Genomic DNA, 27,850 nt, shown 5'->3' with positions numbered 1-27,850 from the left:
TTATTGGCAACTGATCTTTGGTCTTCCATAAGACAGTTTCTCACTATTGAAATTATGTTAAAACTACTTTCCTTATTTAAAAAGGCCACAGTACTCTTTTGTAATGATTCAACATGTTTTATGTTCCAGAAGTGATTCTACAAGCTCTTTGGTTTGTTTTTGAAAGCAAAGGGGTGAACTTGAGTATGGATTATTAAGAAAATTTTAATTTGTCTTGTTTTTTCACCATAAAGCATGGTTGTATAAAAGAGCTGTTATCTGCTGAGAACTAGATTCTTAAGGTGTTTTGGTTTTGCTGCTGCTGCAGGGAAGCTTGCTCAAGAGGAGTTGATCCAGAAGTTAAGTATTCTGCACTCCCTTCTCCACAAGGTATGTGGCTCCAGGTATTAGACATATGCTTTCTTGTATATCCAAAAGCACACATGAAGGGTGTTCCTCTCAGATTTTCATCCAAAGCTTGCCAATAAAAGGAAAAATCTCCCACAATCATGCTGTTGCCAACAGCTACACCTTGTACATAAGTCTCGAATTCATCTACTGATCTTCAAATCATTGCACTATAGTTATTAAAAACATGTAAGCTGGTCCAACAACTACAACATAGACTTAAAAATATATATATCAGTGCAGCCATGAAGAAACTGGGATACAAAAGTCAAATGCAGTTCCAAGTTCTGACTCCTGAGATTCATATTCAGATCATGAATGACCAGAGTTGATCAAGGTAAAATTTCTACAGATAACACAGAGACTGCCCATTTTTAGTATAGGTCTGCTTTTATTTCTGTGTTCAACCTGTTAAATCCTGTCACAATCTGAATGGTGGAGGGTACAGCCCACTGTAGTGCTGCTTCAGCACACTAACATACATCATATGAAAAATGGTTTTCCCGCTGATCTTTCCCCATACGAAACAAACATCTGTCCATGCACTTGGGACATACAAAGAGTCCTCAGCAAACAGAAGCATTGTGAGCGTGCAAGACTTGGGAAGGTGCACTGATGTTGCTCACCTAAGGGCAATAGCTCAAAATTGCCAACTGGTAAGCAATGCACAGGAGTCAGACAGCAAATACTGGTGGTGGTTTTAAAAAGAAAAAACAACCTTCCCAAATGAATAAAAATTTAAAAGCAGTGCCTTTCAAATATTCCCACTGCTGACAGTGAGGTTCAAAGGCACTACAATATGTCAGAATGGAGAGAACCTGCTGCATTCGCCGTCCAGAGTGAGCGAATATGGATTAAAAATTCCAGAGATGGTGTCAGCTTTCTGAAAATAAATGAACCCCTTTTTTTCGGTACAAGACGTGGTAGTGCTGTAAAGAAGGGAAAAAGGAAAAAAGTCAAAGTCAATACTATGCTTCACTCAAAATCTCAACTCTCACAGCTGCTAGCAAGAGAAAGGCAGTTTTACAACTGCATTCTGCTGACCCTTTGCTGTTGTGCTTCCAAGTAAATCATTAGCTGAAGTCTATTTAACCTAGAAGACTGCTTCGCCCCCACTTATCTCCAGTCTCCTACATTCCCAAATACTGGCAAGAGAACACCCTTGGCCCTTGAAACTAAAAACATTTTTAGCAGCTTTAAGTCACATTTCCATATTTTTGGATGTGCAAAGGGGTTTTAGCATTCATCCCTTACCAGTACCTCCACTCCCATCAGGGTGTCTTATCTCTAGTCACTGTGCGGTTAAGCGACTTGCCCATAGTCACACACAAGTCTGAGATGGTACACAAAACTGAACCCACAGCCTTTTGATCACAAGCTAGTGGCCTAACCACAGAACAATACTTCCTCTCTAGCACAGAAATGATTTAAGCCTTTCTAATACACATTTTTCAGATCCAGCAACTAGGGCTATCCTCTTGTGGCAATTTGGAGAATTTATATAATTTAGGAATGCTGTGTGAGATTATGAATTCCATGCATCTTTATCAAAGTGTAAAAGCTGTTTTGAATGGGTTACCGCTCATTTCACCGCCATCTTTTACTACTTGCATGTTAATCTGAAATTACGACCCAGGGCTAACAGTTCTGACAGTCCCATATTGAAAAAAAAAAACCCTGCATTTTGAAACAAAATAGTAGCTTATTCGGGGAGATGTCACCTGGCAGGAAAGTTGTCTGTAGAGATCCGATCACCTGAGGAGACTGGCTAGAAGTAATTTGAGAGAGAGGAGGCTAGATATTTAGGGGGTAGGAGCTACTATACTCTGGGTCTTTGGCCACTTTCACCAGCTCCAACTAAGGGAAACTGCTGCAGAAGCCAGATGAGGCAAGAGGGAACATAGATGGTCCCTCAAGGTAAGAGTGTACAAGAGCAAAGGCTACCATACTCATTGGCCGTGTCTACACTAGCCAAAAATTTCAAAATGGCCATGCAAATGGCCATTTTGAAGTTTACTAATGAAGTGCTGAAATACATATTCAGTGCCTCATTAGCATGCGGGCAGCCGTGGCACTTGGAAATTGACGCGGCTCGCAGCTGCGCAGCTTGTCCAGATGGGGCTCCTTTTCAAAAGGACCCCGGCAACTTTGAAGTCCCCTTATTCCCATCTGCTCATAGGAATAAGGGGACTTTGAAGTAGGCGGGGTCCTTTCGAAAAGGAGCCCTGTCTGGACGAGGGGCGCGGCTGCCTGCATGCTAATGAGGCACTGAATATGTATTTCAGTACTTCATTAGTAAACTTCGAAATGGCCATTTGCATGGCCATTTCGAAGTTCTGGGCTAGTGTAGACACGGCCATTGTGTTACCTTCTAAATTATCTGTGCTTTCTTGCTGAAGTAAAAACAACTGTATTTTTAGAAGTACATACAAAGTTTGTGTGTTACATGCTACACTATATTCCACACTCCCCTAAAGATTCAAACCAAATCTAGAGCACTCACTATTGCTGGAATTCTGGGAGAGGAGCGTGTAAGCTACAAGGGAACCTGAGAGGTCAGCACTGGTCCCAGGGGCTAGGCTCTCAGGAGATGCTACTAAAAAGAAGATCTGCACGTGGACAGTGTGCCTAGACGTACCAAACCAGACATTCCTCTGTTTAGTCTCCAGAGGCTCACAGTGGAATTCAGGGTTTGGATTACCTTCACAGCAATTGTTCAAGATGGAAAGCTCCACTGATCTGCAACACCTATTGCCAATATTTGGGGATATATTGGAGAATTCAGCAAGGTAAGGGCCTTCTGGATTAAATAGGCTTCAAATAAAAGATCACAATAAATAAGTATTTTCAGTGACACTAAATAAGAGTATTTGTTACATACTGAAATTTCAGTGGCACTTCTAGGAAGAGGTAGAGTGCATGAGCTCCTTTAGTCAGGTATTATGCTTAACTCGAATTGATTAAAAAGAGTACGCAACAAGTTTGTTCAATAATTAAAGCCTTCTTACATAGTGCATCAGAAAAGTGTTTACATCAGTTCAAAGTTATAGTCCTTCCAATAAACAAGAACACTAAATTTACCTGTCCATTAGCACAGTTATAAAACATTTCTCATACTGCACAGACACTTTCGTCAAGCGCTTGCAATCCATCATGTTTAAGAACTGGCTCAGATACTCAGTCTTTGAAAGGATCAGGCCGATTTAATTAAAAAAAAAAAAAAAAAAAAGAAGACATAATACTTTGCAGAGTGGCAACAGATTCACAAACTAACCTAAACATTCCCTTTGAAGAAAGCCTTTGTCATTTCTGGCCACTAGCACTACACCTGGCCAGTCAGAACCTTTCATCTGAGAGGACAGTACAAGAGCCAAGTCAAAGAAGAGAAACATTCATTTTTGCACCTAAATCTAGCTTTAACAGAAAGTGCTCTTAGGCTGGTTGGAGGAATGTTGCAACAGCTAACAGAAAAGCTATTTCTCTACTGAAAGGCAATCTGTCTTACCACGGTTTTATTGGACTACTCTGGTTCTACAATGGTAATAATTTCTTCGTTGATAAAAAATTCAACAGTCTCCTCTTCCCAGTCATCTACATTGCTGTCCAGCTCATCTGTGTCCACCCCTGAAGGACGAGAGAAGGTATTAGTCCTAAATAACTCCAACAGAGAGGCAAAACTGCCTAAGGTATATGCTAAAAAGGAAAATACACAGCACAGGAACACCTTTAAAATAATTAAGGACATTTTAATGTTACCACTGACCCTCCAGCATATAACATGCAAAACAATCAGTAGTGACCACACCAACCAGCCAGGGCTTGAGTCAAAGGACTTGGCAAGAGAATGGAATGAATACTGTGGAGGGAAGGAAAGCACTCCCACCCATTAAAAAAAAAAGAGGTTTTCACTCCCAAATTTGGTGCTTGAAAATTTACTGATACACTTCCCCATCTTTACAATACTGCAGGTGTCTGGTTTACCTCCTCGCAGCTCTAGACGCTCATTCTTCTGTTCCATATATAATTCTTGCGCCATCTTGCGGTATTTCCTGAACTCTTCCATCATTGCACGTCTTCTTTCTACAAGCTCCTACAGAAGCAAAGAAGAGGTTAATAAGCCCTTCCATACAGGGATCCATTTGAAAGTGATTCAGGGGCTTTCCTCTTACGAGTGCAGCTTCTGCCAGATAATCAGTGTTTTTAAGACACTTGTCCAACATGGCATGAGGGGTTTGTGATTTCTGTGAATTTTTTAATACTATCACTGACTAACAGGGAGCTACCTACCACAAGTACCGGCCAAAATTACCGACGTATCTTTACTAAATTCTACAAAAATTCTTCCTGAGTCTTCCTCCAAGACACTATGCCTCAGTTTCTCCAAGTGAAGAATCAGCAAATTCTGCCTTACTGCATTCCCTACATATATGCTTATGCTTGAGTTCATAATGTTCTTGGCTGGGTCATCTGGGCACTGAATGTGGGACAGCTGGACCTAAAACGTAATGGCCTCTCCTACTTGACATAAGAAACAAGGCCTGTTAACTTGGAGGCAGACTCAAAACTATATGGCTGGCCAGTCAATCAGCAGAATGAGATAAAGATGCACTAGGTTAATATGGTAACAGAGAGGTAGTCATGTTAGTCTGTACTCCAATTTGACACATTAACATGTGGTATTAACAGAGACATCAACTACCTCACACATTACAAGGACTGCTTCCTTTCCTTTGATGCTCTCAATTATCTCAGACAAGACAATTAACATTCCCCCACCTCTCACTCCCTTCCTTCAATCCTATTTCATTTCTCAGTTTGTATTGGAAATGAAATTGATCTGCAGAAGTGGGTCTGACCCATGAAAGCTCATCACTGAATAAATCATTTTGTTAGTCTTTAAAAGGGCTACATATTGGCTACTTTGTTCTGTTTAGGTTAGTATGGGTTACAGATGCACCAGCCGTTTTTCACTGATTGTGTCCCAGAAGCTTCTTACCTTTGAGGCTTTGGATTGGCTTAGACGATCCTTCTGTTCAAAAATCTTGGAGTACCTCTTCAGGTCCTTCTTAATTTGCTGTAACAAAGAACTCATGTCAACCAGGACTAGAGACCACCATATTGTATAAGAGGGTGCAACTTCAGGTATGCCTAGGTATACCCAGCATTTTTGCAAGCTTGCTTATGCCTATATAAAAATCTCCTTATTTAAACAATTTCTTTCTTTTTCAGGTCTATGGACACTTTCAGTTTTCTGTACCTGGGCATCTACTGCAGTTTGGATAGCCAATGTGTCTGCTCCTTATTGAAATTCATAATCCTTGCTGCTCCTATTACTCTTCCCTTCTAGTTTCCTCAGACACGCCTTCCTCTCACAGCCAAACCAAAACCAAGTTTGGGAATTGCAACAACTTACAGCACTGTTAACATACCCAGAGCCATTTCAACATGCAAGTTCCCCTAGTGAATTTGTGAACAGCTCTTGCACTGCCTTACCACTAAGCAGAGACAGACAAACCGGGGAACGGAAAATTGTAGAGTTAAGTCACATCCTCATGACTAAATCACTTGTGAGTTTTCTACACCCATGTCACAGAATTAAAAAGATACAACACCTTTATCTGATCCTGACTGAGCAAAGTTGGAGGTCGAGGTCTCCATAGCAGCTGGCAGAACCGGTCTTTATTGTTTTTCTGGAGGAGACGACCCTGGAAGGTCCACAGCCAGTAGGCATTATCCACCTAAAAAAAAGTAAATGAGAAATCTCACTTATGTCTCAGGGTTTTACACTGCTATTCCATTGCCACACATCTGAATGCACTCCACGGGGGCAAAAAAACATAATGGCAAGGGGGAAGTCCCTAGTGGGACTCAGTCTCTGGAACTTCTACCTTTTCAGAGTGAACACTCTGCTTGGGGTAGGTATAGGTTTTTTTTATTTTAACTGCCATAAGTGGAACTAACATTCCTCAAACAAGAAAAAAAAAATCTCACTACTTCCAAAACAAAGCACCTGTGATGTATCCAAAGGAGAGATCTCATACAGCTCCACAAAAATGAAACCAAAGACATCCCCCCGCCCATCCTTCAAAGATATCTGACTGCAATAACAACCCTCCTGAATGAATCCCAGAGATTAAAATCCTTATACTTGCATAGGGAAAAAGAAACAGTACACTGAACGGAACTATAAATACAGGTTGGACCTCTCTGGTCCAGCACCTTGGGATCTGAGCAGTCCCAAACCAGGCAGCTTGCTGGAGCAGGGGAGGTCAAGACTCCCCTGCTAGCCATCGGCTCCTGGGCTCCCCTCTCGGCCATCGTCCTCCTTCTAGTGGGGCTATGCTCCCAATCCAGCAGGGCTGCTGGCTCCCTTCCTGCCAGCCTGTCACCCACCCTATCCGCCACTGGCTTCCCTGGCAGCCAGAGGGCTAGCAGCAGACATCAGCCCTTTGGCCGGAGCCCCTGCTGGCCTAGCCATCTGGACCAGACTCCTGGAATTCAGAGGTTTGTCCTGTAGTTCAGTTTTATGTAGGAAAGCAATTAATTGCATGCCTATCTCACACAGCATGAGATTACACCAGCAGCAACAACCACTGATGGGTGTGTAAGCAATACTGTATGTCTTTATCTTGCAGTTAATGCAGGAAAAAAACAGAGTGACCCTCTTCAGTGCCCATGACAGACATCACAGCAGAAACTTTAGTACCTTGTGGCTCCACCAGGACACTGATGTCACTATATATCGGCCTGTAGGATCCCACTCTACATCTGAGGCTGTATAATGTTCAGCTATATTCATCACGGTGCAGTCTGATGTATCAACAAATGTTAAGGCACCATTCATGCTGCAAAGGCAAACAAACAATGAGGAACAAGACAAAAAAGTGGTCTCTGTCTGATGACACCTTCTTAAGGGGCTGGGAAGTCTGAATTCTCCTACACTTAGACATGTTTTGAACCACATATTCAAAGAGGAATTAACAAGTGACTGTTTTTGGACTCCAATTTTAGAATCTCTCCCCGTGGAAGCACAGGGCAGCCAATTACCTTATATTTCTTGCATTTTGGAATCTCCCTGGCACTGTCATCCTGCACTTTTCAGTTAAGAGTTATATTCAAAGTCAACTACAGAATTAGCTTTGTCAGATCCCTGAAGGGTCTGCCTCCGGTACTCAGCAGCCAATTCATCAAATGCATGGAATTGGCCTCCTGCCATCATTTGGACAACCACCATTGCATCTGATGTACACCGTGGTTTCTTTGCTGAATGCTTTTAAACTTCAGGATTCTGTCAGTTTGAGTTTCAGCTGATGCCCTATTTCAGTTCCATCACTGAATAATACAGAAGTGGAAATTAGGGAGTTGTACAGTGGTGCCTATCATATCTCATTTAAACATACATAGCATAAGCTTTGAAATTAAATATGATGTGGGTATGTGTAAGGAGCATGCATTAAACTTTAAAAACAGATTTTTTTGGAGAACTGCTGCGTGCCTGGAAGTCAGAAGTATTTTCTAATACTTCATTCCTTCTCATGGCTCTTCTCTGAACACTCTCCAGTTTTTCAGCCATTTTCTTGAACTGTTGACATCAGTACTAGATACAATATTCCAGTATCAGTCATAACAGTGCCAAATATCAAAGTGATAATGTTTCTTTACTCCTACTGGAGATTCTTGTTTACATATCCAAGAATTTTAAGTACCTGGATAAGAGAATGGTCTTTAAAAAAAAAAAAAAAAAAAAAAAAAAAAAAAAAATGGTACAACTAACGTAAGTATGGTTAATGAAAAGGGAACTGACTATTGGAGAGGGACAGTTGCTGTGACACCACCCTTACTTCTGTGCTGCCTTTGGAGCAGGGTGGCTGGAGAGTGGCAGCTGTGGGCCAGAAACCCAGCCCTGAAGGCAGCACAACCACCAGCAGCAGTGCAGAAATGAGAGTGGCAATACCACCCTCACGCCTGCACTGCTGTTAGCTGTGGTGCTACCTCCACAGCTTAGCTGACTGGGAGCTCTTGCTGCTTTTCAGCTGTGAAGGCACTAATGAAGTGAGGGTGTCAATACCGTGACCTCCTCCCCCATAGTTTTGCAATCCCATTTAAGGTCTGATCTCCAGTTTGAGAAATGCTGACTTAAGGGCTTTACATGCTTATATTTTAGAATACATATTCATGATCTGTGATAACACAAATCTAAGATTTAAATATCTAACCATGAAATTCAGGATTTTTAAAATGCTATGATCAGATTTACCAAAATGGATTATGAATTTGGTAGGGCCCTATTTATACTTAATACAGAAACACTTCTCCAGTGGTTATGATTTTAAAACGAGATTGTAAAAATTCTTATAAATCTGTATAACTTCCTGTGGGAGAAATCTTCTTGGCTGTCTTGATAAATACATCTTTATAGCTCAACTAATGAAGTAAGTCGCTGAAGTGTATTTTAGATGGTGTTCAAGATTAGAATATCTTCATTCCTCATCTGATATGACAGCAAAAGGAGATAAACTATATAAATAAGCATCTCAATTGTTTGTATAAAGTATGTAAAATTGGACTTCCTGTAAACCACAGGAAAATAGATTATCTATTGCACCAACTACATTTGTCTTAAGGAGGCCAGGTGCTTCAGGAAGAAGAGGGCAAGACGCATACGGAAATATTTAGAAACTACAATTAGGTAAATTTATTTAAAAAAAAACAAAACAAAAAAACTTATTTGCAAGTGAATTGAAATCCATGTAGACCTTGGAAAAGCCAACTGAAAGATTAGCGAACATCAAAATTAGATTCTTCCAAACAAGAGATACTCCTCTTAATAAAAGCAAGTTTTCTAGCAGAGAACTGACAGACGGTTAAGATTTTGGCCACATGTCTTACAGATCTTAATACACTTCTGTGTGAGGCAGAACTTCTCTTAGCTCTTTGAGGGTATTACACTGACCTAAAATGCATCCTTACAAATTGTCAAAGAGCAATACCTACCTTCTCAGGCCAGCCAACACTACAAACTGCCCTTGGGGACTCCAGAATATTGTATTCGCCTGCTGCTTGTCAAACATTTCTGGAAGGAAACAGAATTTGTATTTATGCCAACATAAATGTGATGGAAGCCTCCATCCAATGGCGTCAAGCAGCCCAGTAGCAACATATTATTGATGAATTACTGAAGAGAGGAAAAGAGGTTTCAAAAATGCAATTTTTGCCCTTTTACAGAAATACTCGTTATACTTTAAATGTGGTATTTAACTTGGCTAGCAAAATGTTCTGCCATGAGGCTGGGCCACAAAGTTGAAAGTTTACTGGCAAGATGTTAATCTCCACAGATGCCCCCCCAACCCCCCATCACCAGACAAAAGGGTAATTTGACCTTCACTACAGAATAAGCTGAATAAACCTGTGCTCTAGGGGCTGTTCTCTATCCCAAGATAGTTGGAGTGCAACACGCTCCAAGCATGTTCCTTTTCATGCTCTCTGCTAAGACTCAGAAGCATCACACACAATGTATGAAAAAAAGACAGTAAGAAGCCTAAAGGGTAGACAGGTTACTACCATCATATAAAAGTACTTAATGTCTAGAATTCCTCCACCTGTACTCCTGCGGTCACCTCCCACTTACTGATAAGCTCTATTTTCCCATTGTTTTTGACATGGTAAAAGGAGACAGAAATTCGAGGAGGCTCTCCATGCAACACAGCAAACTTGCTTCCATTTGGTTCCCAGGCAAAGGCGATGATACTTTCTGCAAAAATGTAAAGAAGTGTCAAAACCCAACAACATTTGCAAAGAGAGAAAATTCTTGAGGTAAGTCACTCATTCTCTATATGGCTTCAATTCCAAGCAGCTACTGTACACAGGACTGAAGAAATCCTGGATGCTAAAGAGAATACCCACTAAGATTAAAGTTTCAGCTGCTGCTTTGCTTCTAGTGAGCCAGCCAGCCAGCCAAATGCAGAGGATACTATTTAAGGGCTGTTCACAGTCACCTACCCTGACTTTTCTCCAGCTGGGTACTGGAGTATCCTGAGACCCAAAAGACTCAAACTTTGCCATTAGACTTCCAGTAGGCAACTTTGTCTTTTGTTGTTAAATTACAGCAACTGAAGCTGTCTGCCAGGTAATCTTTTTAGATTCAGAAATAGCTGGGCCAAGAGGGGGAAAAAAGAAATGGAAGAGACAAGTGTGCCACCTAGCTGTCCATCTGTGAAGAGTTGGTAGTTGTAGTATTTTACATTGTAATATTTTGTCAGTTTATTTGCTACTGAATATTCTATGTACAAAATGTACAATATCAGCAAAATATCTAGGATATTCATTTGTCTCCAAGGAAGGATGTGGGAGTCCCTAAGATACTTTCATGGTGATTGAATTCATCCAAAACTTAGCTACTACCAAAAAGAGTATATGAAAAACCAAAGATTCTAATTTTACATGTTTAAAAAAAATCCCCCTCCATATGGAGACCACAGTCGCTATCAAAAACACCACTCAAGCACAACCTGCCAGGCAGGCTACCATATTTATAACTCAGTGAGTGTGGTACACAACACCACACAAGAAAAAAAAAAACAAACACAAAAAAACCTCTTGTACTGCCAAGTCAGAAACGTGAAAAGTTGAATTTACCTTTCATTTCAACCACATCCACAGGGACCTGCTTCTCTTTCATTCGGAAGATCTCAAAGTTGGTCACTACACCCTGTGAATGTCAAGGGTCAAGTATTTAGTATCATAAATTGTAGAGCAATTCCTTTTAATACAGGACTACGGGATGACCACAAAACTGGCCTAGTTTAGTGCTTCAGAATGATCACCAAAGAGAGTCTCTCTTCCTTAGAGAGAAGACGACAACATGGAAAAAATCACTACTGCTTTCTCATTTCTGAACAGCACCTTTATTAAAAGAGGATTTTCTTCAGCAAGTTGCGCATGAACAAAAAAGGCTTTCCGTAGTGCAGAAGCTGAGACTATTTCAAGAGGATTGAAACATATTAGGTAATACAGAGGGACTTGTGGGACCAAAATCAGATGTAACAACTACAGCAAATACAGAGAGAAAGATCACCGGGTGTTTCACAGATAAAAGACATACTTTCACTGATCTTGCAAAACCCATACTGATGTCAAGACAGATGCTCATTAAGTACACAAAACACTTCACACATAGCCCTTAAAAATTAACTGGAAAATTTAGATTACCTGGTTATGACACCAGGAGCTTAAGGCAGTGCTCAGCAACCTTTATCACCTCATGGCACACTTCAGCACTCATTATTTCATGACAAACCTAGTTACTGTTCTAATTCCATGCCTGCAACTTTTCAGAGCTGCGACCACACACTGCTCCTACAAAGTGGTGGGGTGTACGTGCATATTATCAGATGTCACTCACAGCATGCAGCTCTGAGGTATGTTAAGCTCCAATTCACCATTTTGTGGCTCCGAACCCCCCTGCTCTAAGAACTAGATTAGACTCCCTACCCCATCCTGGTGCGAGGGAGGGAGGGAGGGGGAGAGAGAGAGTGAGTGAGTGAGTGTGTGAGTGAGAGACAGAACTCAGGAGTCTTGGCTCCTGGCCTCCCTCCGCTCTCACCAGTAGACCCTGCTCCCCTCCTGGTGCTGGGTTTGAACCTATGGGTCGTGGCTCCTATCCCACTGCTCTAACCCCTACGCTAAATACCCATCCCCCTCTCCCAATAACCACTAGGTCAGTTCTCGGCAACCTTTATCACCTTCTGGAACATTTCAGCACTCATTACAATTTCATGGCATATATACCCCAATCCTCTCCCTGACAGCCAGTCACCCCAGCACCCCACTCTAATCCCATCCCCCTCCCCTCCTCCAGAATCAGGCAGCACCTCTAGCTCTCCAGTATACCCTATCTCCCACCTCTCCTCCGAATCCAGACACCCCCAGCTCCATGCCTGTGACTTACTAGAGCTGCCACCACCACTGCCCTGAGTTTCTCCCATGGAGCAGTGGGGCACGTGCGCAGAACAGCAGACAGCATTCCAGCGCACAACTCCGAGGCACACGCCACACCAATGTGCCACGGCATACCGGTTGCAGAGCACTGACTGAACACATTTCTGTCAACCCATTTTGAAATACTAAAACCAAAGCAGGCACAGAATCAGGAAACACATACCTGTGTACCTTTAGGAGTCCTGTCTACCTTCACACACAGGTAGTCTCCATTCTTTTGCCAATGCAGTTTGCAGTCCACCACATTGAACAAATTCCGTACACGGATTTCCTGTCTGGAAGGGAGCTGCATTAATGTCACCCTTGCTGGGATGTCTTTATCTTCAGGCACCCAAAATGCAATTATGTTACCACCTGGAGACCATGAGAAATCCCTATAGGATAGAAGAATTGGAGACAAGACAGAATAAACAAAATCCAATTTAGTAGTCAAAGATATGTTGCAAATAACAATGTTCTGCATTACACTTGATATGTTATGACGATCAATCAGTTGCTAAGGAGCTTGATCCCAAAGCTAGGCTACAAACAGAAATCACATCCCTAAATTCAAGGGCCAGATGAATGATTAAAGAAGTTTACTGAACAAATTTAGGTGACCCTGCAGTTGATATCCTACTATGCAGCTATCCCAAGTTTGGTTTCCCGTTCCAAAGTGGCAGGGAGTGATGTAGAAACAATACACTTAAATCTAGGAACATTTACCTCATCTCAGACTGCAGAATCCCAAGTGATTTGAGTTGATAAAATGAATTGGAAAATGGCAACTCAAACTATATTAGGTGTACACTTTTCTCCTACATCCAGTCACTCTTAGATTTCTGGCTCCCTTATTAAGTAAGGTACTTCAAAAAGAGATTCCCAGTCTCAGAAGCCTTTTGGAACCCCAGAAAGGTGGGAAAAAAGTCAGTCATTTTTTAGGACTCATGAAGAGACTAGCAGAATTATACAATAACCTTTGCTATCTTAGTGCCAATAGGCAATATACAGTACACTCTTATTTAAGACTACAGAAAGCCAAATATCAGGCAAGAGATCCCTTTGTTGATACAATATATTTAAATCGAGTTAACTGAGTTTCAGTTGATTGGTGAATATTATTTTACCCACATGCAGCAGAAACACCAAGTTAGGTCCTTAAATCAAACAATTAGAGGTTTCAGGCATTGCTACAAAGTTCACAAATTGTTACCCAGAGATTAATGCGTGGAAAGAAGTAATGGCAAAAAGATGTTTCTACTTCTCTCCACAGCTATATAATACGATGGGATTGGCATCAAGGAAAGTATAAATAATGACAAGAAACATGGTATCACACTGAAATTCCAAAGTCACGTATTACTACACCAAGAAGCATAAGACTAAACAATCTAGATGACTGACAGCAAACGGGAACATGGCATGGGTGTCTTTCCCCAGTAGAAGACAGGTTAACTGCTCTTACTGCTGATTACTAATATAGGAAGTAGATGGTTCTGGAAAAGATGCTTATTCTTCACTGTGTAATCACTACACAAATGCGAAGTCCTCAATGCAAAGAGTTATCACTCAGCTGAAAGGATGATGTCCTGACAAACAAGATTTAGTACTCTCCACACAGAGCTATACCCTGTAGTGAAGAAGACTGGAAGAGCTCAGTCTACTTATCTTTTAGATGAAAGTTAAATTACACTGCACAATTATGTTCATGGTGAGAAAATATTGGGTACCAAGAGACCAATCTAACAGATAAAGGACTAATAAGAACCAAAGTAGAAAAAGTTTAAATTAGAAATAAGACACATGTATGGTCTATTGTCACTGGAATCAGCCATCAAGGGCAGTGGACTCAATGTCTTCAAGTCAAGACTACATGCCTTTCTGGGAGTTATGCTTTTGTCAGACCCAAGTTGTTGCCATGTGTAGGGTAGGTGTAATGCAATGACTTGTAATATGCAGGAGATCAGGCTGGATGATCTAATGGTTTCTTCTGGCCTTGAACTCAGACTAGAATCCTAACACACTCATGTTTCAAGAATATAATGAAAGAAAGCTGAATACGTTACAAGAAAATAAACTCACTTTATCCCATTGATTTTCAAACTTTTCTTGTCCAGCAAACCCATAGACTACAAAAAAAGAAAGAAAAATCATGAATTTACAAGTTAGAAATACTTACATAGGTAGGTACTGCTATGCCCTTCTGTCTCCATCATCTAATTAAAGCATCTCAAAACATATCTAAATTAAAAACTGAGATAAGGAATGGTCTCCACTTTATCAGAGCACAAAACAACTGTCACTCATCCCCTAGTCCTAATTCTTGCATTACCTACCCAGTCACCATAGGCTTACAAATGAAAATTATGCATCAGCACAAGGAGACATACTGGAATATAGAGCAAGCAGTAAGCACCAGTATTAATAATGGATTTGGCAGAGATAGGGTTTGGTACCTATCTGCTGTCAAGAACTGGGAAATATTAAACAACTGTGATAGTGTAAGTATGTATTTTCTATGATCTTAAAAAGAACAGTGTCCATTCTTTAATCTGCTTCCTTTCAACTTTTAGTATCTCAGTTTTCCACTGGGGAATCAAAAAGCAACTACACGCCACTCCAAAAAGTGGTAATGTTGTGAGTATGTCAGTAGGTATTTACTGGAGAGTCAGGTATTCTTTCTGACGCATTTTAGCAAGAGCTCTCAAACAAAAACAAACACGCACTTCAAGTACAGAAGACATTGTAAACCAGATTTTATCTAAACACACTTACAGGTGTTTCATAGATGCTGAGGGTGTCTGACGTCATTCGGGCAAAAAATTTACCATCATGACTCCACCTGAACAAATACAAGAGTAACACCAAGAATGAGATCAATCATCTTTACCTCCCTAATAAGAGGAGACTAGTTATTTACAAGTTGAAGTTCTCTGGCCGGCACTCTGGTCCAGCATGATTTTACTTAGCCAGATGGCAACTTATCATGGGTGTGGCCAAACTTCCCACAGCCCCACAAAGTTTGTTTATAGCCACCAACCCAGGCTCTCAGTATTTTGTGGTGTTATTTAGCTCTAATTTATCCTTAAATGTCTTCTAAGAACCCAATAAGCAGGGGAAGAGTTGGTAATGCTGCTAGTTTGGCAAATTGTCTAGTTTAGCACCAGTCAGGTCCCAAGTGTGCTGGACTAAAGAGGTTAAACCTGTAGCATAATTTGTCCTCTGTGACTGTTACCCAACCTACTTAAAAATGGGCCAATGGGCTGAGCTTTCACAGTGGAACCCTCGCTTCTTCTGTCCAGTTAGGATATCCCAGATGATTATGGCCTGAGGATCATCTTGCATGTCCATTAAAGGGCTGAAGGTCACTAAGTACCTATAAAAAGCGGAAAGGGAAAAATTACTCTCTACCGTATCAGCATAAATATGCTTTTGTCTCATTTTGAGAAGAATCAGCTAAGCAGATTTCAAGAACATGCACAGCCAAGACTGGGGTATGGGCAGAATGTAAACTCTTTTTTCTAACCCATCACGACACAAAACAGCGAGGAAGATCAGGGACGACTTGGCTATTAGATGTCCACTTGTACAGCCCCTTTGTAAAAGATGGGCTTCTCTCTAGAAGAAGAATAGCAGACAGACTTATTTACCCACCTCACGAACCAGCAGTTCTACTACCATACTAAAAGTGTTCCACTTCCCCATAGCAACTGACAGCCTGGTTGTGCTAGGACAGTGGTGTCCCAACACATGGCCCATGGGCCAAAATCCAGCCCGTGGAGTTTTTTCGCCTGCTCCATTAAGCTGGATGAGGCGCTATTTTGAAAGCCAGCCCATGCTGGCTGTCTCGGGGCACTCAGGCGCTGGGATCCCAGAGCAGCACCTTGCTACCCCCTTGCAGTGCCTGCAGGATGGGCTGAGCCACGGCCCCACTCACTACCCTAGCAGCTCCCTGCAGCTGCTTGGGCTCTGGCGCTGACCATGCTCCCTGGCATCCACCTGGCTGAAGTCCTTCTATGGTCCTCAGGAGTGGTACCACCAACCATGGAGCAGAGCCTGCTGCTGCTTGGAGGGAGATCAGTTGGTGGGGGGAGCAGAGGCTGGCTGGGAGTGCACTATGTGAGGTAGGTGTGGGGGGGATCGGCAGTTTGGGGCTGAGAGGGTTTTAATCCTGAGGGTGGGGGGACAGTTTGGGGCTGCAGGGAGGGTTAAGCCTGAGAGTGGCTTGGGACTGAACTGGAGTGGAGGGGGCTAAGCCTGGGTGTGGCTTGGGGCTATTTTGTGTTCAGCCCCTGGAACATGGAAAAAATTGCCATGTGGCTCCCGATTAAAAAAAGCTGGATGCCCCTGTGCTAGAACAACAGAATTCCTTCTCTTTCAACAGCTATCGGGGATGAAGTGGCATTAGCATTTGGATAGAATGATTACATCTGTAACACCTAGGTGTGTTGGGCATCGCCTCTGGATTTCTCTTGCCAAAAAGCTACCCAATTCAACATAAGAAACCCTCCAAACCTGGGTTTTGTAAAGGGGAAACTTTGTAATCAAGGTCTGATGACTAATGAGGCACAGTAAAAAACGCAATGGCCCATGGACAAGAATTTGCCAGATGGGAGCTTTAAGGACAGCAATGCAAGATGAATTTACAAGAAAACATGGGAATAAAGAGCCTAAGCACATATCTCAATTTCAATAAAAGTCTGAAACCAAAATTACTCCGAACAAGTCAGTTTTTCCATTCATAAACACAAGAGAGGAGCTTATGTTTCACAAATTAAAAAGTGAAACTTTCACAAAATCATTTGCCTGACAATCTCCACTGGAGCCATCGTTTAAAAAAAAAAAGAAAAAAAAAAAGCATAAATCATTATTCATCTGAAAAATTACAGCTCTTGAAGATGCTGACAATCTGACCATTGTGCTGAAAGACTAGAACTGAATGCATAGGCACAAATGGCTGAGTACAAAGACACCAGCTGCATGTGCACGAAGGTGCTTGTACAAAACAGACTGTCTGAAATGAGATTACTACTGAATACTGTAGTTGATTACTCTGGATTGTGTTCTTGAAAAGTTTTTTCAACTTAAAAAGTATGAAGTCATGTCAAACAGAATCATAAACACCACAAACAATTCCAAAAATATTTAATGCAAAAGGCAGCAATTCCGAAGAGCAGAGAAACGCAAACAAACAGAAAACCCATAACAGCTAAAATAACTAGACAAGGCAGAATCAACATGCTTTGTGTTCCGTTCCCTAAGGCATGATCTTAAACTGCTTTTATACTGTACCTTTCACAAGGTGAGAAGTCAATAAGCTGTACACCCTGATGACTGAACCTCTGGATCTGCTTGAACTTCTCTCCTCCCCATAGAGCAATGCCCCTGTGATGGAATGTAGCCAGGTAAGTTCCTTTTGGGGACCAGCGTACATAAGTTTCTGTCCATCGCTGCAGGTAGAATGTACAACGTATATCAGAGCTGAATTACGTTCATTCAGAACACTCAAGTACGTACGGTTTGTAGCTTCACATCCTTCTCAAGTCCGTGTAACTGAACGTTTTACAAAGGCAATGGCAAAAGTAATCCAGCAGCTACATTTCCACAAGCTTAAATGTGACTGGAGTATAGTTCTTATTTCCTGGAAAATGTCCTGAATGAAACTTTAAGTTTCAATAACTCACTAATCAGAAGGGTAACTAATGAGCTACAGATAGATGGTGGTTGGAAGCTTTCAGCAGTGTCCAGTGCTAGTAAGAAGCTCATCCTGCCACCCGTTCTGACTCCTGGGAAGGGTGCATTCTAATCTTCCTTACAAAACACAGCTCCTGAATCTCACCCAGGGTGAGCAAAAAAGAGAGTATTTTCTATATGAATCTTCACTAAAAAGTGTCTGATGATTTGGAAGGCTGTTCATCACCACATTCAAATTAATTTTGCTGTACTTTTTGCCTTTCCCCAACCACAAGAGGCACCACAAAATCTAGTTCACTGATGCCCTTTCTGGGCCCTAGAGAAGAGGACATATCGAGCTGCTGGTGATGCAGAGGCTACTACAACTCTTCAGTGCTCCTTCTCACAATAGATGCATTAGAAGAGTTAAGAAGTAGCATGCATCTGACAGCAGTAATTCTGAGTGACTACTGAAGAGCAGAGAGCTTTCAAATTCTGATTTTGCACTGCTAGGTCTTTTGAGCCAAGCATTTTAGCCTTGGTACCATTGCTTATTTACAGTGGGGAAGGCTAACTGAAATCACAGCAATGTAATAGAACCAGCAGACCCACTCAACTTTATTTCCTTTCCAGACATCCAAGCTTGTATCTAAACAAATTATATATCTGTTTGGTTTACACACACTCACAGTCTCAAAGAGCAGGAAATGGAGAAACTGTTTTCAAAGTGAGCGAGTGTTAAAAGTCTATTCTGCCCTACACTCTGGCACAGAACAATTGAACAAGATCGTCATCTCAGTATTCCTTGCCAGCTTTCTGTGTTCACCACTTTTTCTGAGCTTTAATGACAACACTGCATTTGGAATATGCAGCTATTCTTTCAGGGACACTCACTGGTCTTTCTTCAATTGAGACTGGTTCCTTTGCATCATTCCAATAGATGGCAGTCCGGTCTCCTGACTCAAAGATCACACTGTACTGATCTCTACAGTCTGGGTCCTCCAACCAGTAACGAAGATTCCCCTAAAATAAAAGAAGAGCTAAGGAAGCAAATTCTCTAAAATATCATATTCTTGACCCAGGATGAAAATTCTACTTTATGAGCACATGATAATCAAAAACAAAGATAATTAAGTACCATAAAATATTTTAAGGTTTCCCTTTTTGCACAAGAATTATGGCAATTTCTTTGAATGAGCTGCAGCTCTTCATGATGGGGAAGATTACAATTCTTAAACAATAGCAGTAATCCACTATGGAACACAGCTTTGTTCTGTGTTTTCATACCTATGCTACAGCAATATGAGGTTTAGAATAATCATGTGGAATATTTCAATTCAGATCTTCATATACATATCCCTTTTATCTTTCCAAGAGAGGGGAAAAACCTTACCAAGTCTTTAAATGGCTGTTTCTCTGGGATGTCCCATTCTTCACTGATTGTCATGTATCTAGAAGAGTGATTTGATCAGTTACACATATTGCAGATGCCTTTGACCAGAAACAGGCTACAACATTTTTATTTTTTTTTTTACTCCTAAAAACAAAGAAACAATGGCTACACTCACTTATCAAAGTCTGTGAAAAGGTTGACCCTGAAAGTGTGCTGCTTGTCCAACTTGTATCCATCTGCATTTTTCACAGCATCTACTGCATGTGCCGGGGACATGTACTCCAGGAAAATGTACCTAAGATAAATGACAAATATTACCTGATAGCAACCTGTCTGTAGTCAGCATAAGACACACAGTGAGTGAATAAACTGAAAAGCTAGTATCCAATGCCGCTTCTTCATTTTTGAATAGGTAGTTTTCTTAATGATACATACATGTCTTGGGTAAGTTTCCCTCTGCCTTCTTGAAACTGGGTGAAATAGATTATCAAGGCATAATCACATAAAGGAAAACTGCAGTAAAAGCTACTATCAGGTGGATGAGGTAAGCAGCTCTTCCGAAAAGAATTGCAGGACATGTCTGAAAAGTGAAGAAAATTGAGATCTACACAAAACTTCTCATTCATGTATTTTGGACCCTCAATATACAACAACAGGTTGAACCTCTTTAGTACAGCACCCTCAGGATCTGACTGGTGCCTAACAAGAGAAATTTGCTAGACCATGGGAACTCAGTCTTGTCTAGCAACATTACCAATGCTTCCCCTGCTTACTGGGCTCACAGAAAACATTTAGGGGTAAATTACAGCTAAACAGCAGCACAGAACACAGTCTCAGGACTAATGGCTGTAATAAAACTTTCTGGGACCACAGGAAATTTGGCCACACCCATGATATTTGGTCATATGGCTAACTAAAATCATGCTGGATTATGAATGTTGCTGGACAAGAGTGTGCTGGACTAGAGAGGTACAACCTGTGCTACTCTCCACTGAAACCATACTATAAGCAGGTTCTTCCCGTCCAAGTGGAGTACAGTCTGCAACTTTAAGAAACCAAAATTCATGGTACAGTGGACATAGGACTTAATATCCTGCAAAGAATGATTCTGAAGGGACGTAGGTTATGTTTTGTGAGCTCCAGGGCCCACAGGATTTACTACACGCTTACAACAGCAGGAACCAAATATTAAACAATTTGACAATAAATACTTGGTTTCTATACTCTTTGAGTTGCTGTATTAGGTCTTCAATCCCAACCCCAAAGAGACATATGGTACCCTCAAGCCACCTTAACAGTCTCATTCACTGGATAGCCAGGCAAGTGATAGCCAGAAGAAGGAAAAAAAAAAAGTAAATCAGTACTGTACTGAAAACAAAACAAAAACCATCACAAAATCTGTAACTTCCAGCCTCCTAGTCCTAAATATTTGTTACTCATTTCCACAACTTAACAACTATTTGCCTGTAAAGCCACAGTCCAGGAAACAATTCCTTCAGTGGCCAAGGATCTTCTGTATGTATCATGGGTATGCTCTCTCTAGTCCAGCATCCTCAGGACCTGACCTGTGCTGAATCAGAGAATTTGCCAACTCACAGAGTATAAGCAGATCTCAATAGGTATGGGAAGTAAGGATGGGGGGCGGGGCCTGCACCAGCCCCAGGCTTTGCATTCAGTGTAACTGCACACGTCATGGTCCCTCTGCTGCTGCCCAGGGTCCCAGCTGTCAGCCTCCCACCTGGGTGCTCCAATGCCAGCCCTGAGTCACTGTTGCCCAGGGTCCTGGCCAACAGCCCCAGTCTACACAACTGCTGCAGTCCCAGCTTGGGACAGTGATGCTAGGTCTACACTCATTGCGGAAGAGCGACCCACTCAGGGTCAATCTTTGGTGGTTTTGTTTTGTCCATGGGCCAAACAGTGCTTTGTCGGGGCAAAGTTGACTGTGGATCTCCTTGAGAGTGATGAGGATTAAGGAAGGTTGACGGGAGAAATGCTCCGGTCGACCTTCTTACATGTAAATGGACATTAAATTTGACCAATGTTGATTCTAGCTACGCAACTGGCATAGCTATAATTGCGTATCAGTGGTTGACTGCTATGTCTAGCATAGCCATAGCCTTAGGGGCAGAGACAGGAGTAGATGAAGGCTTGGTGGTCTGGAAGAGCTGAAGGGAGGTGGAGGAGATGGTGAGTAAAGGGTCACTGGCGCACAAGACCCTGAGCACACCCATGCAGTTGGCACTTACATGCCAGACCGTTGATGTTCCTGGATCAGAAAGCACCAGATTTGAGAAGTTCAGTCTGCACCTCCTATCCTGTTATGTTCGTGTCAGAATTTTACCCCACTAATGTCTATTAGCATTCAAAGAATTAACCTGAGCCCTGCCTCAATCCCATTTTCAGCAAGAGCTCTCAGTACTCACCCCTTTGTCTTTCCATCTGCTTCTGGGTAAAATTCATTGGTAATTTTCCCAAACTTGGAAAAGATTTTGTGAATAACATTCTTCAGTTTCTCAAGACGGTCTGGTCCAACTTGAGGAACATTATCCACTACAATTACTGAATCAATTCCATCTGCCTCCTGTGGCTGGTCTTTTAGCACATCACCAAGTAATTCTGCAACGAGAAAAAGAGGAAACGTGGCATCAGTCTCTGGAGTGAATGGGGAAAGGGGTGAGAATTTAATAGCTAATTATCTACTCCCTAAAAGTCTGCAATAACTGTATGGAACATTGAGTTTCAATGGATTTATGAAAAAGTGACTAAGATGCATCACCCCCTCCCACTTTAACACAAGTGTCATCTATTAGGACAGGCTTTCCATGGGGCACAATTTCCTGATGTTATCTGATGCTAGCTACCTTGACATGTTCTATTCTTATTTCCTAGGAAATACAACAATACTTTAAATGTAAAGAGATTTTGAAACCTCCACAGCCCACAACTAGAGTTGTTAAATAATGTACTACAAGTCCCTGAAATTGCTCATGAATGAGCAAGTTACTACAAGTTACCCATAAATCCATACTGAACTATCTGCTGACATCATAAAATTTTGACACCTCCCTGCCTCCCACATTTAAAAAAAAATCTTTAGCATGATTCTCCATGGGAAGGTCTGTGTGTGGTAGCATCACTGTAATTATGATTGGGAAGTCATACTCATTCTAAAGCCTTTGATTAAAACTCCTTCACTTTTTGGAAGAGCAAGGAAAATGTAAGCCATTTTGTTCATATGGCAACAATGTGTCCTCTCAAACCTCTTCACATTCTGTGAAGTCATCTGTATCCCCTGCAAATCCTCCTACCCTCTTTCCTACATCATCCTTTCAAGTGCCTAAGAAAAGCATAGCTGGTCGGATGGTACAGGAAGCCTGTGGTTCAAGTTTCTATTTGGAAAAGGAAATTAAAAGCAACATTATCTTACTTTAATATTATAGTTGAGGTTTTATATATACAGAACTCAGGAAATTCAGAAGCATGGTTCCTACAGAATCATGGCATGCACACTAAACATTTAGTTTTCACTAGGGATATTGTGATAGCTGAGGCAACAATTGAACTTCAATTCTAAACCTCCATTCATTCATTCACACTCTCTCTCTCTCTCTCTCTCTCTCACACACACACACACACACACACTGTATAAACCATGTATGTTCAACATATCCAAGGTACAATTTCTCTGAGAACCATAACTTTCACATGCACCTAAGTCAGAGCCTCAGTGTTGCATTCATGCATTTTTTCAATTTTATAAAAAGGAGGTTAAGCTCCTGGGTACCTATAATTCTAGGAGTGTCTAGTAACAGTCCCCCAAGATGAGAAATTGACAAACTCCAAACTAAGCCCTACAATCAGTACTAATACATGCACTGACATCAGATCCATTAATTAAAATGACATCACTTGGACAAAGATTAAGTGCCAATGTTATCTGCTACACCTAGCAAAGATCCTAGGATTTATAACCATTACCTCTTTACAATGCTAATATTGAAACATATCACCTTCAGTTTTACCAAGGGTTCTAGTTATGCTGCTAATTGACTGGAACAGAAAGTCTGTTGATGAAAGGCTACACAGGGCCAGGAAAAGGAGATGTGGAGAAAACAACAGAGCAGAAACAATTCTGACAGTCCTGGTTCCTTCAGATACTGAAATAAGTATGTGAAATCAGTTTATTTAAAGATCAATCATTGCAAAAACACTTTCTCACACACAGAAAAGAAACAAGTGTCAAAACTTTTTGAATACAATTTAAAAATGCAGTCTGGAGGAATCAGACTGTGTAGATAGAATTCACAGATCAGGAAGGTAAATGAACCCATCACCCTGACCCCAGGCCCCTTGATTGCTCCCGTGCCTCTTTCCAGCCCCCCCACTCCCATCCCCTCCCTGGCCCCTCCCTTCCAGGACTCTCTTACCCTCCACATACCCCCTCCCACCCAGACTCCCCCAACCTGCTTCTGCCCCTCCCTCCGAGACCCTTCACCCCCCACCCTGACCCCCTCCTTCCTAGACCCTACACCCCAAACTCTTCTCACCTAGATACACCACACCTTTCCTGCACCCCTCTCCCCAAGATCCCCACCCCCTCATACACTCTTCCACCCAGATCCCCCACCTGCAGACTGTTCCTGCATTCCACATCACCCAACCCCAGACCACTCCTGCAGTGTATGGTGGCCAGAACTACAGGGTCTGGGTGGGAGGGGGTACAGTGTGTATTCCCCACACACCAAAAATGAGACATAGCCCATGAGACTCAGGTAACCACACCTCCCACCCCAGAATGAGTCAGGTGCCAGGGGAGGGAGAGTCCCAAGTTTTAGGGGCTGCATACAGGCAAGCCATAGGGTCCTCGCCCCTGCAATGTGTGCTCTCAGCCACCAAAGCTTCAGCAAAAAATGTTTGCTCTGTACACAATGTCACAATTGTCAAAGACCCACCCTGCCTTCAGTCAGTCACTGCTTGCAGCATGGTCTTCAGCCATGTCACCAAGATGGACAAAAGAATCCCAGCACACGTGTTCTTCAATTTCCTGACATGTGAAGGGGTGCACATGCTGACCCTGTCTGGCACTGCCTGTGGGGTTGCCCCAGACACACCATGGTCCTAAGTAAACCATGTGTTGTGTCAAAACAGCACCACACTGGCCAGGCTTCCCTCTAATTTTTGCCATCTGTGGGTGCAATACATTTTGTTACATGCACCACCAGTAGAAATATATGGTGCCAACCCTGGGCACTCTACTTGAGCGGCCACCCAAATCCTCATTTTACAAAGAACACCATACCTGGCATTGTGTAGTCAGCTTCTCAATAAATCTCTATGATAGCATGTGAGAGCACTTACAAGTGTTCACAATGCTAACAAGAAGAGTAACAATGCTTCACAAGTCACCTGTCAAGTTACTACAAGGTAGGTCCTAAGGATCTTTTAAGTTTGCTTGATCTTCATTCAGTAAAAGTATTTATGAGCTAGATAGCCTACTTAGCCATAAGTGACACAGTTTACAAGAAGAAATAACTCATTTAATTCATATGCAAATGAGGTTTTTAAAAATTCAGAGTTTTCTTCAGTTCTGCACTTAGACATTACAAGAGCCTATAATTATTATCTGTATCAATACACTAATACTGTATCAGAGAAGTAGCTAAGTTAGTCTGCATCTCAAAAAACAACAAGTAGTCCTGTGGCACCTTACAGACTAACAGAGATTCTGGAGCATAAGCTTCCATGACCAAGAGGGTCTTTGCCCCTGAAAGCTTATGCTCCAAAATATCTGTTAGTCTATACAGTAATACTTGCACAGCACATCATTACTTACAAGGATCAAGATCCCCCTGTGTGCAAGATTACCAGGTTTACTGTACAGGTTGAACCCCTCTAATACAGGACTGTCTTGTCTGGCAAACTCCATAATCCGACATGATTTTAGTTAGCCAGACAACCGCTTATTATGCATGTGAGCAAGTTTCTTGTGGTCCCATAAAGTTTATTTACAGCCATCACTCCTGACTCTTCGTGTTCTGTTCTGTTATTTAGCTGAAATTTACCCCTAAATGTCTTCTAAGACCCCAGTAAGCAGCACAAGTGTTGGTAATGTGCTAGAAAATATTGACCTCCAGTCATCCAGCAAATTCTCTCATCTGGCACTAGTCAGGTCCCAAGGGTGATGGACAAGAGAGGTTCAACCTCTATGAAAGTCTCACTACAGCATGAGTTTTCAAATGTCACTGCACTGTAACCCTTTTCTGACAACAAAACTCATATGACCCCCAGGAGGGGTTACTGAAGCCTGAGCCTGCTGGAGCTCCGCTACCCTGGAGGACAAGGGAATGGAAAAGGCAAAGCCCTAGCACCAGTGCCCTAGCCAAGGGACAAGCCAAAGCCCAAGGGCTTCAGCCACAGGCAGGGGGACTTTACCACCCATGGCTGAAGCCCCTGGGCTTTGACCCTAGGTTCTGGGATTCAACCCTCAGCTTTATCTCAAAACACCCACAAGTCTTAGCCAGCATTGAAGAGCCTGACCCACAGTTTGAGAACCACTCCAGTGTAGTAAAGAAATAGCTGAATTGAAATTTGAGTTGTTTTTCCAACTCCCAACCACAATACAAACTATAGACATCGCCACATAGTAAAACGTGATGGCAATCAGCTCTATTTTTCACATAGCTTTACAAATTGGATTCCCTAGTCTTAAATAAAAGTCAGCTACTGTATTCCGAAGATCACCTCACAAGAGCAATCCTCCCCACTCACTGATGGAACCACCTTCCTCACCCTCCTTAATGTTTACAGAACTTTTCGCTCTGTAGTACATCCTTAAAAAGGAATTCACGAGTCACTGGTTTTGACAGGATAGAGTTTGAGAATCCTGTATTAGATCATCCAAAATAATTAAAGGATGAGATCTGGGAATGAGCGATGAGTTATTTCACTATGCTGGGCTAGCAAATATGCAAATACTTATGTTAGTGGGCTTAGGAATCAAAGGCAATTAAGTTTACCAAACATTTTACCATATTTTAATAGGAAAAGGTACTTAAGCAACTTGGTTTATTAAGTTTTATATTACAATAAAAACATGGCTCCTAACATATGTACAATTTAAGTTAAGTCCTTTGAAAATGCTAATGCAGAAGAGGGATCCGTACTGCTCAAACACGCACAGAAGGTATGTGCTGACACTGTGAACAATTCAAGGCAGAAACGCTGGTATACACACACAACAAGGATAAAGCGAGGGCCCTATCCTGACGGAGATTTTTAACCTGCTGCTGTAATAGCAACAGATGCCCGGGAATGTGGAGTAACACGCCCCAGTCAGAGGGGCCTGTGCTACCACCAGCTACAACTCTACTCTCTTTTTCTGGTGCCACCAGACCCGCTGCACCCCGCGGGGTAGTACCGCCTGGAACGGGGGGGGGGGGGGAAGGGAAGGGAGATCTGTGGTGTGTGGAGGACGCGAGTCTTCCCCACGCTTCAGGCAGTCACCAGCTAGTCAGCAATAGGAACCCAAAACGCGGCCCCTCGCTCTTCTCAGCAGGAGCGCTGGGTGAGCCGGGCCTAGAGGCTCCCGTCAGGCCGCGCAGGAGTGTGAGCTGAAGCAGGACACGGGGATCGCTCCCTCACGCGGCGCGGGGGACAAGGGAGAGCGGGAGTCCAGGGGCCACGGCCTAGTGTGCGGACTTTTCGCTCTGCCCCAACAGGCCCACCCCGGTCTCTGATGGCTCCACAACCCCCGCAGCTCGGCCCTTCCCACAGGCCCCGCTCCGCGCTGCTCCAGAGGCCCAGCCCCCCCCCGGACCCGGGCCTCCCAGCCAGTCAGTCCGGGCCTCCCCACCTTCCTCGCTGATGTCGTCCACGAAGTCCTCCGGGTCGCTGAAGGAGAGATCGTCCTCGGGCTCCTCCGCGCGTTCCTCCGCGGGCTCGGCTTCCTCCCGCTCCTCGGCCTCCGCCTTCTCCTCGGGGGTCTGCCGGCCGGGCGGCTCCTCCTGGGTCACGGCCTCCTCAGCAGCAGGCGGCTCCTCCTCCTGCGAAGCGGGCGATGGCGGCGCCTCGGGAGAAGTGGGCGATGGCGGCGCCTCGGGAGAAGTGGGCGATGGCGGCGCCGGCTGCTCCTCCTGGGACCCGGTTGGCGGCGGCGAAGCCTCTTTCTCCCGCAGAAGGGGCCCGTCCGGCTGCTCGGGTTCAGACTCGTCCCCGGCTCCCTCGGCTCCGGCCGCCGCGGCCGCCTGGCTCTCCTCCGTCTCCTGCATGGGGAGGGGGTCGCTGCTGGCCCGGCCGCGCTCAGTCAGACTCTCCGAGGAAAGGCGGGGGGGAGGGGAGTCTCCTACTCCTAGGCCATGTGCGCGAGACCCGGCGGGCATGGCGAAGCGGAACACACCAACTCCTCGGACGTACGTGGGGGGA

The 27,850-nt window shown here is 43.0% G+C and overlaps 1 protein-coding gene across 1 annotated transcript; it reads right to left on the bottom strand.

The window, feature by feature from the left end:
- Nucleotides 1-758: 758 nt before the first annotated feature.
- Nucleotides 759-27,850, bottom strand: EIF3B (eukaryotic translation initiation factor 3 subunit B). The gene is made up of 19 exons (XM_075010712.1): nt 27,282-27,850; nt 21,853-22,045; nt 19,605-19,724; nt 19,430-19,487; nt 18,931-19,059; nt 17,656-17,813; nt 15,608-15,739; nt 15,139-15,205; nt 14,446-14,492; nt 12,548-12,758; nt 11,023-11,095; nt 10,016-10,138; nt 9,382-9,460; nt 7,094-7,232; nt 6,000-6,125; nt 5,384-5,461; nt 4,369-4,477; nt 3,893-4,011; nt 759-1,316 (listed from the first exon to the last, which is right to left on the bottom strand). The coding sequence occupies exons 1-18, from the start codon at nt 27,805-27,807 to the stop codon at nt 3,908-3,910; spliced, it is 2,472 nt and encodes an 823-aa protein (XP_074866813.1). The 5' UTR covers nt 27,808-27,850; the 3' UTR covers nt 759-1,316; nt 3,893-3,907.

Source organism: Carettochelys insculpta, chromosome 16 (genome assembly GCF_033958435.1).
Source record: "Carettochelys insculpta isolate YL-2023 chromosome 16, ASM3395843v1, whole genome shotgun sequence".
Lineage (NCBI taxonomy): Eukaryota > Metazoa > Chordata > Testudines > Carettochelyidae > Carettochelys > Carettochelys insculpta.
This window is presented reverse-complemented; position numbering and strand designations above follow the sequence as displayed.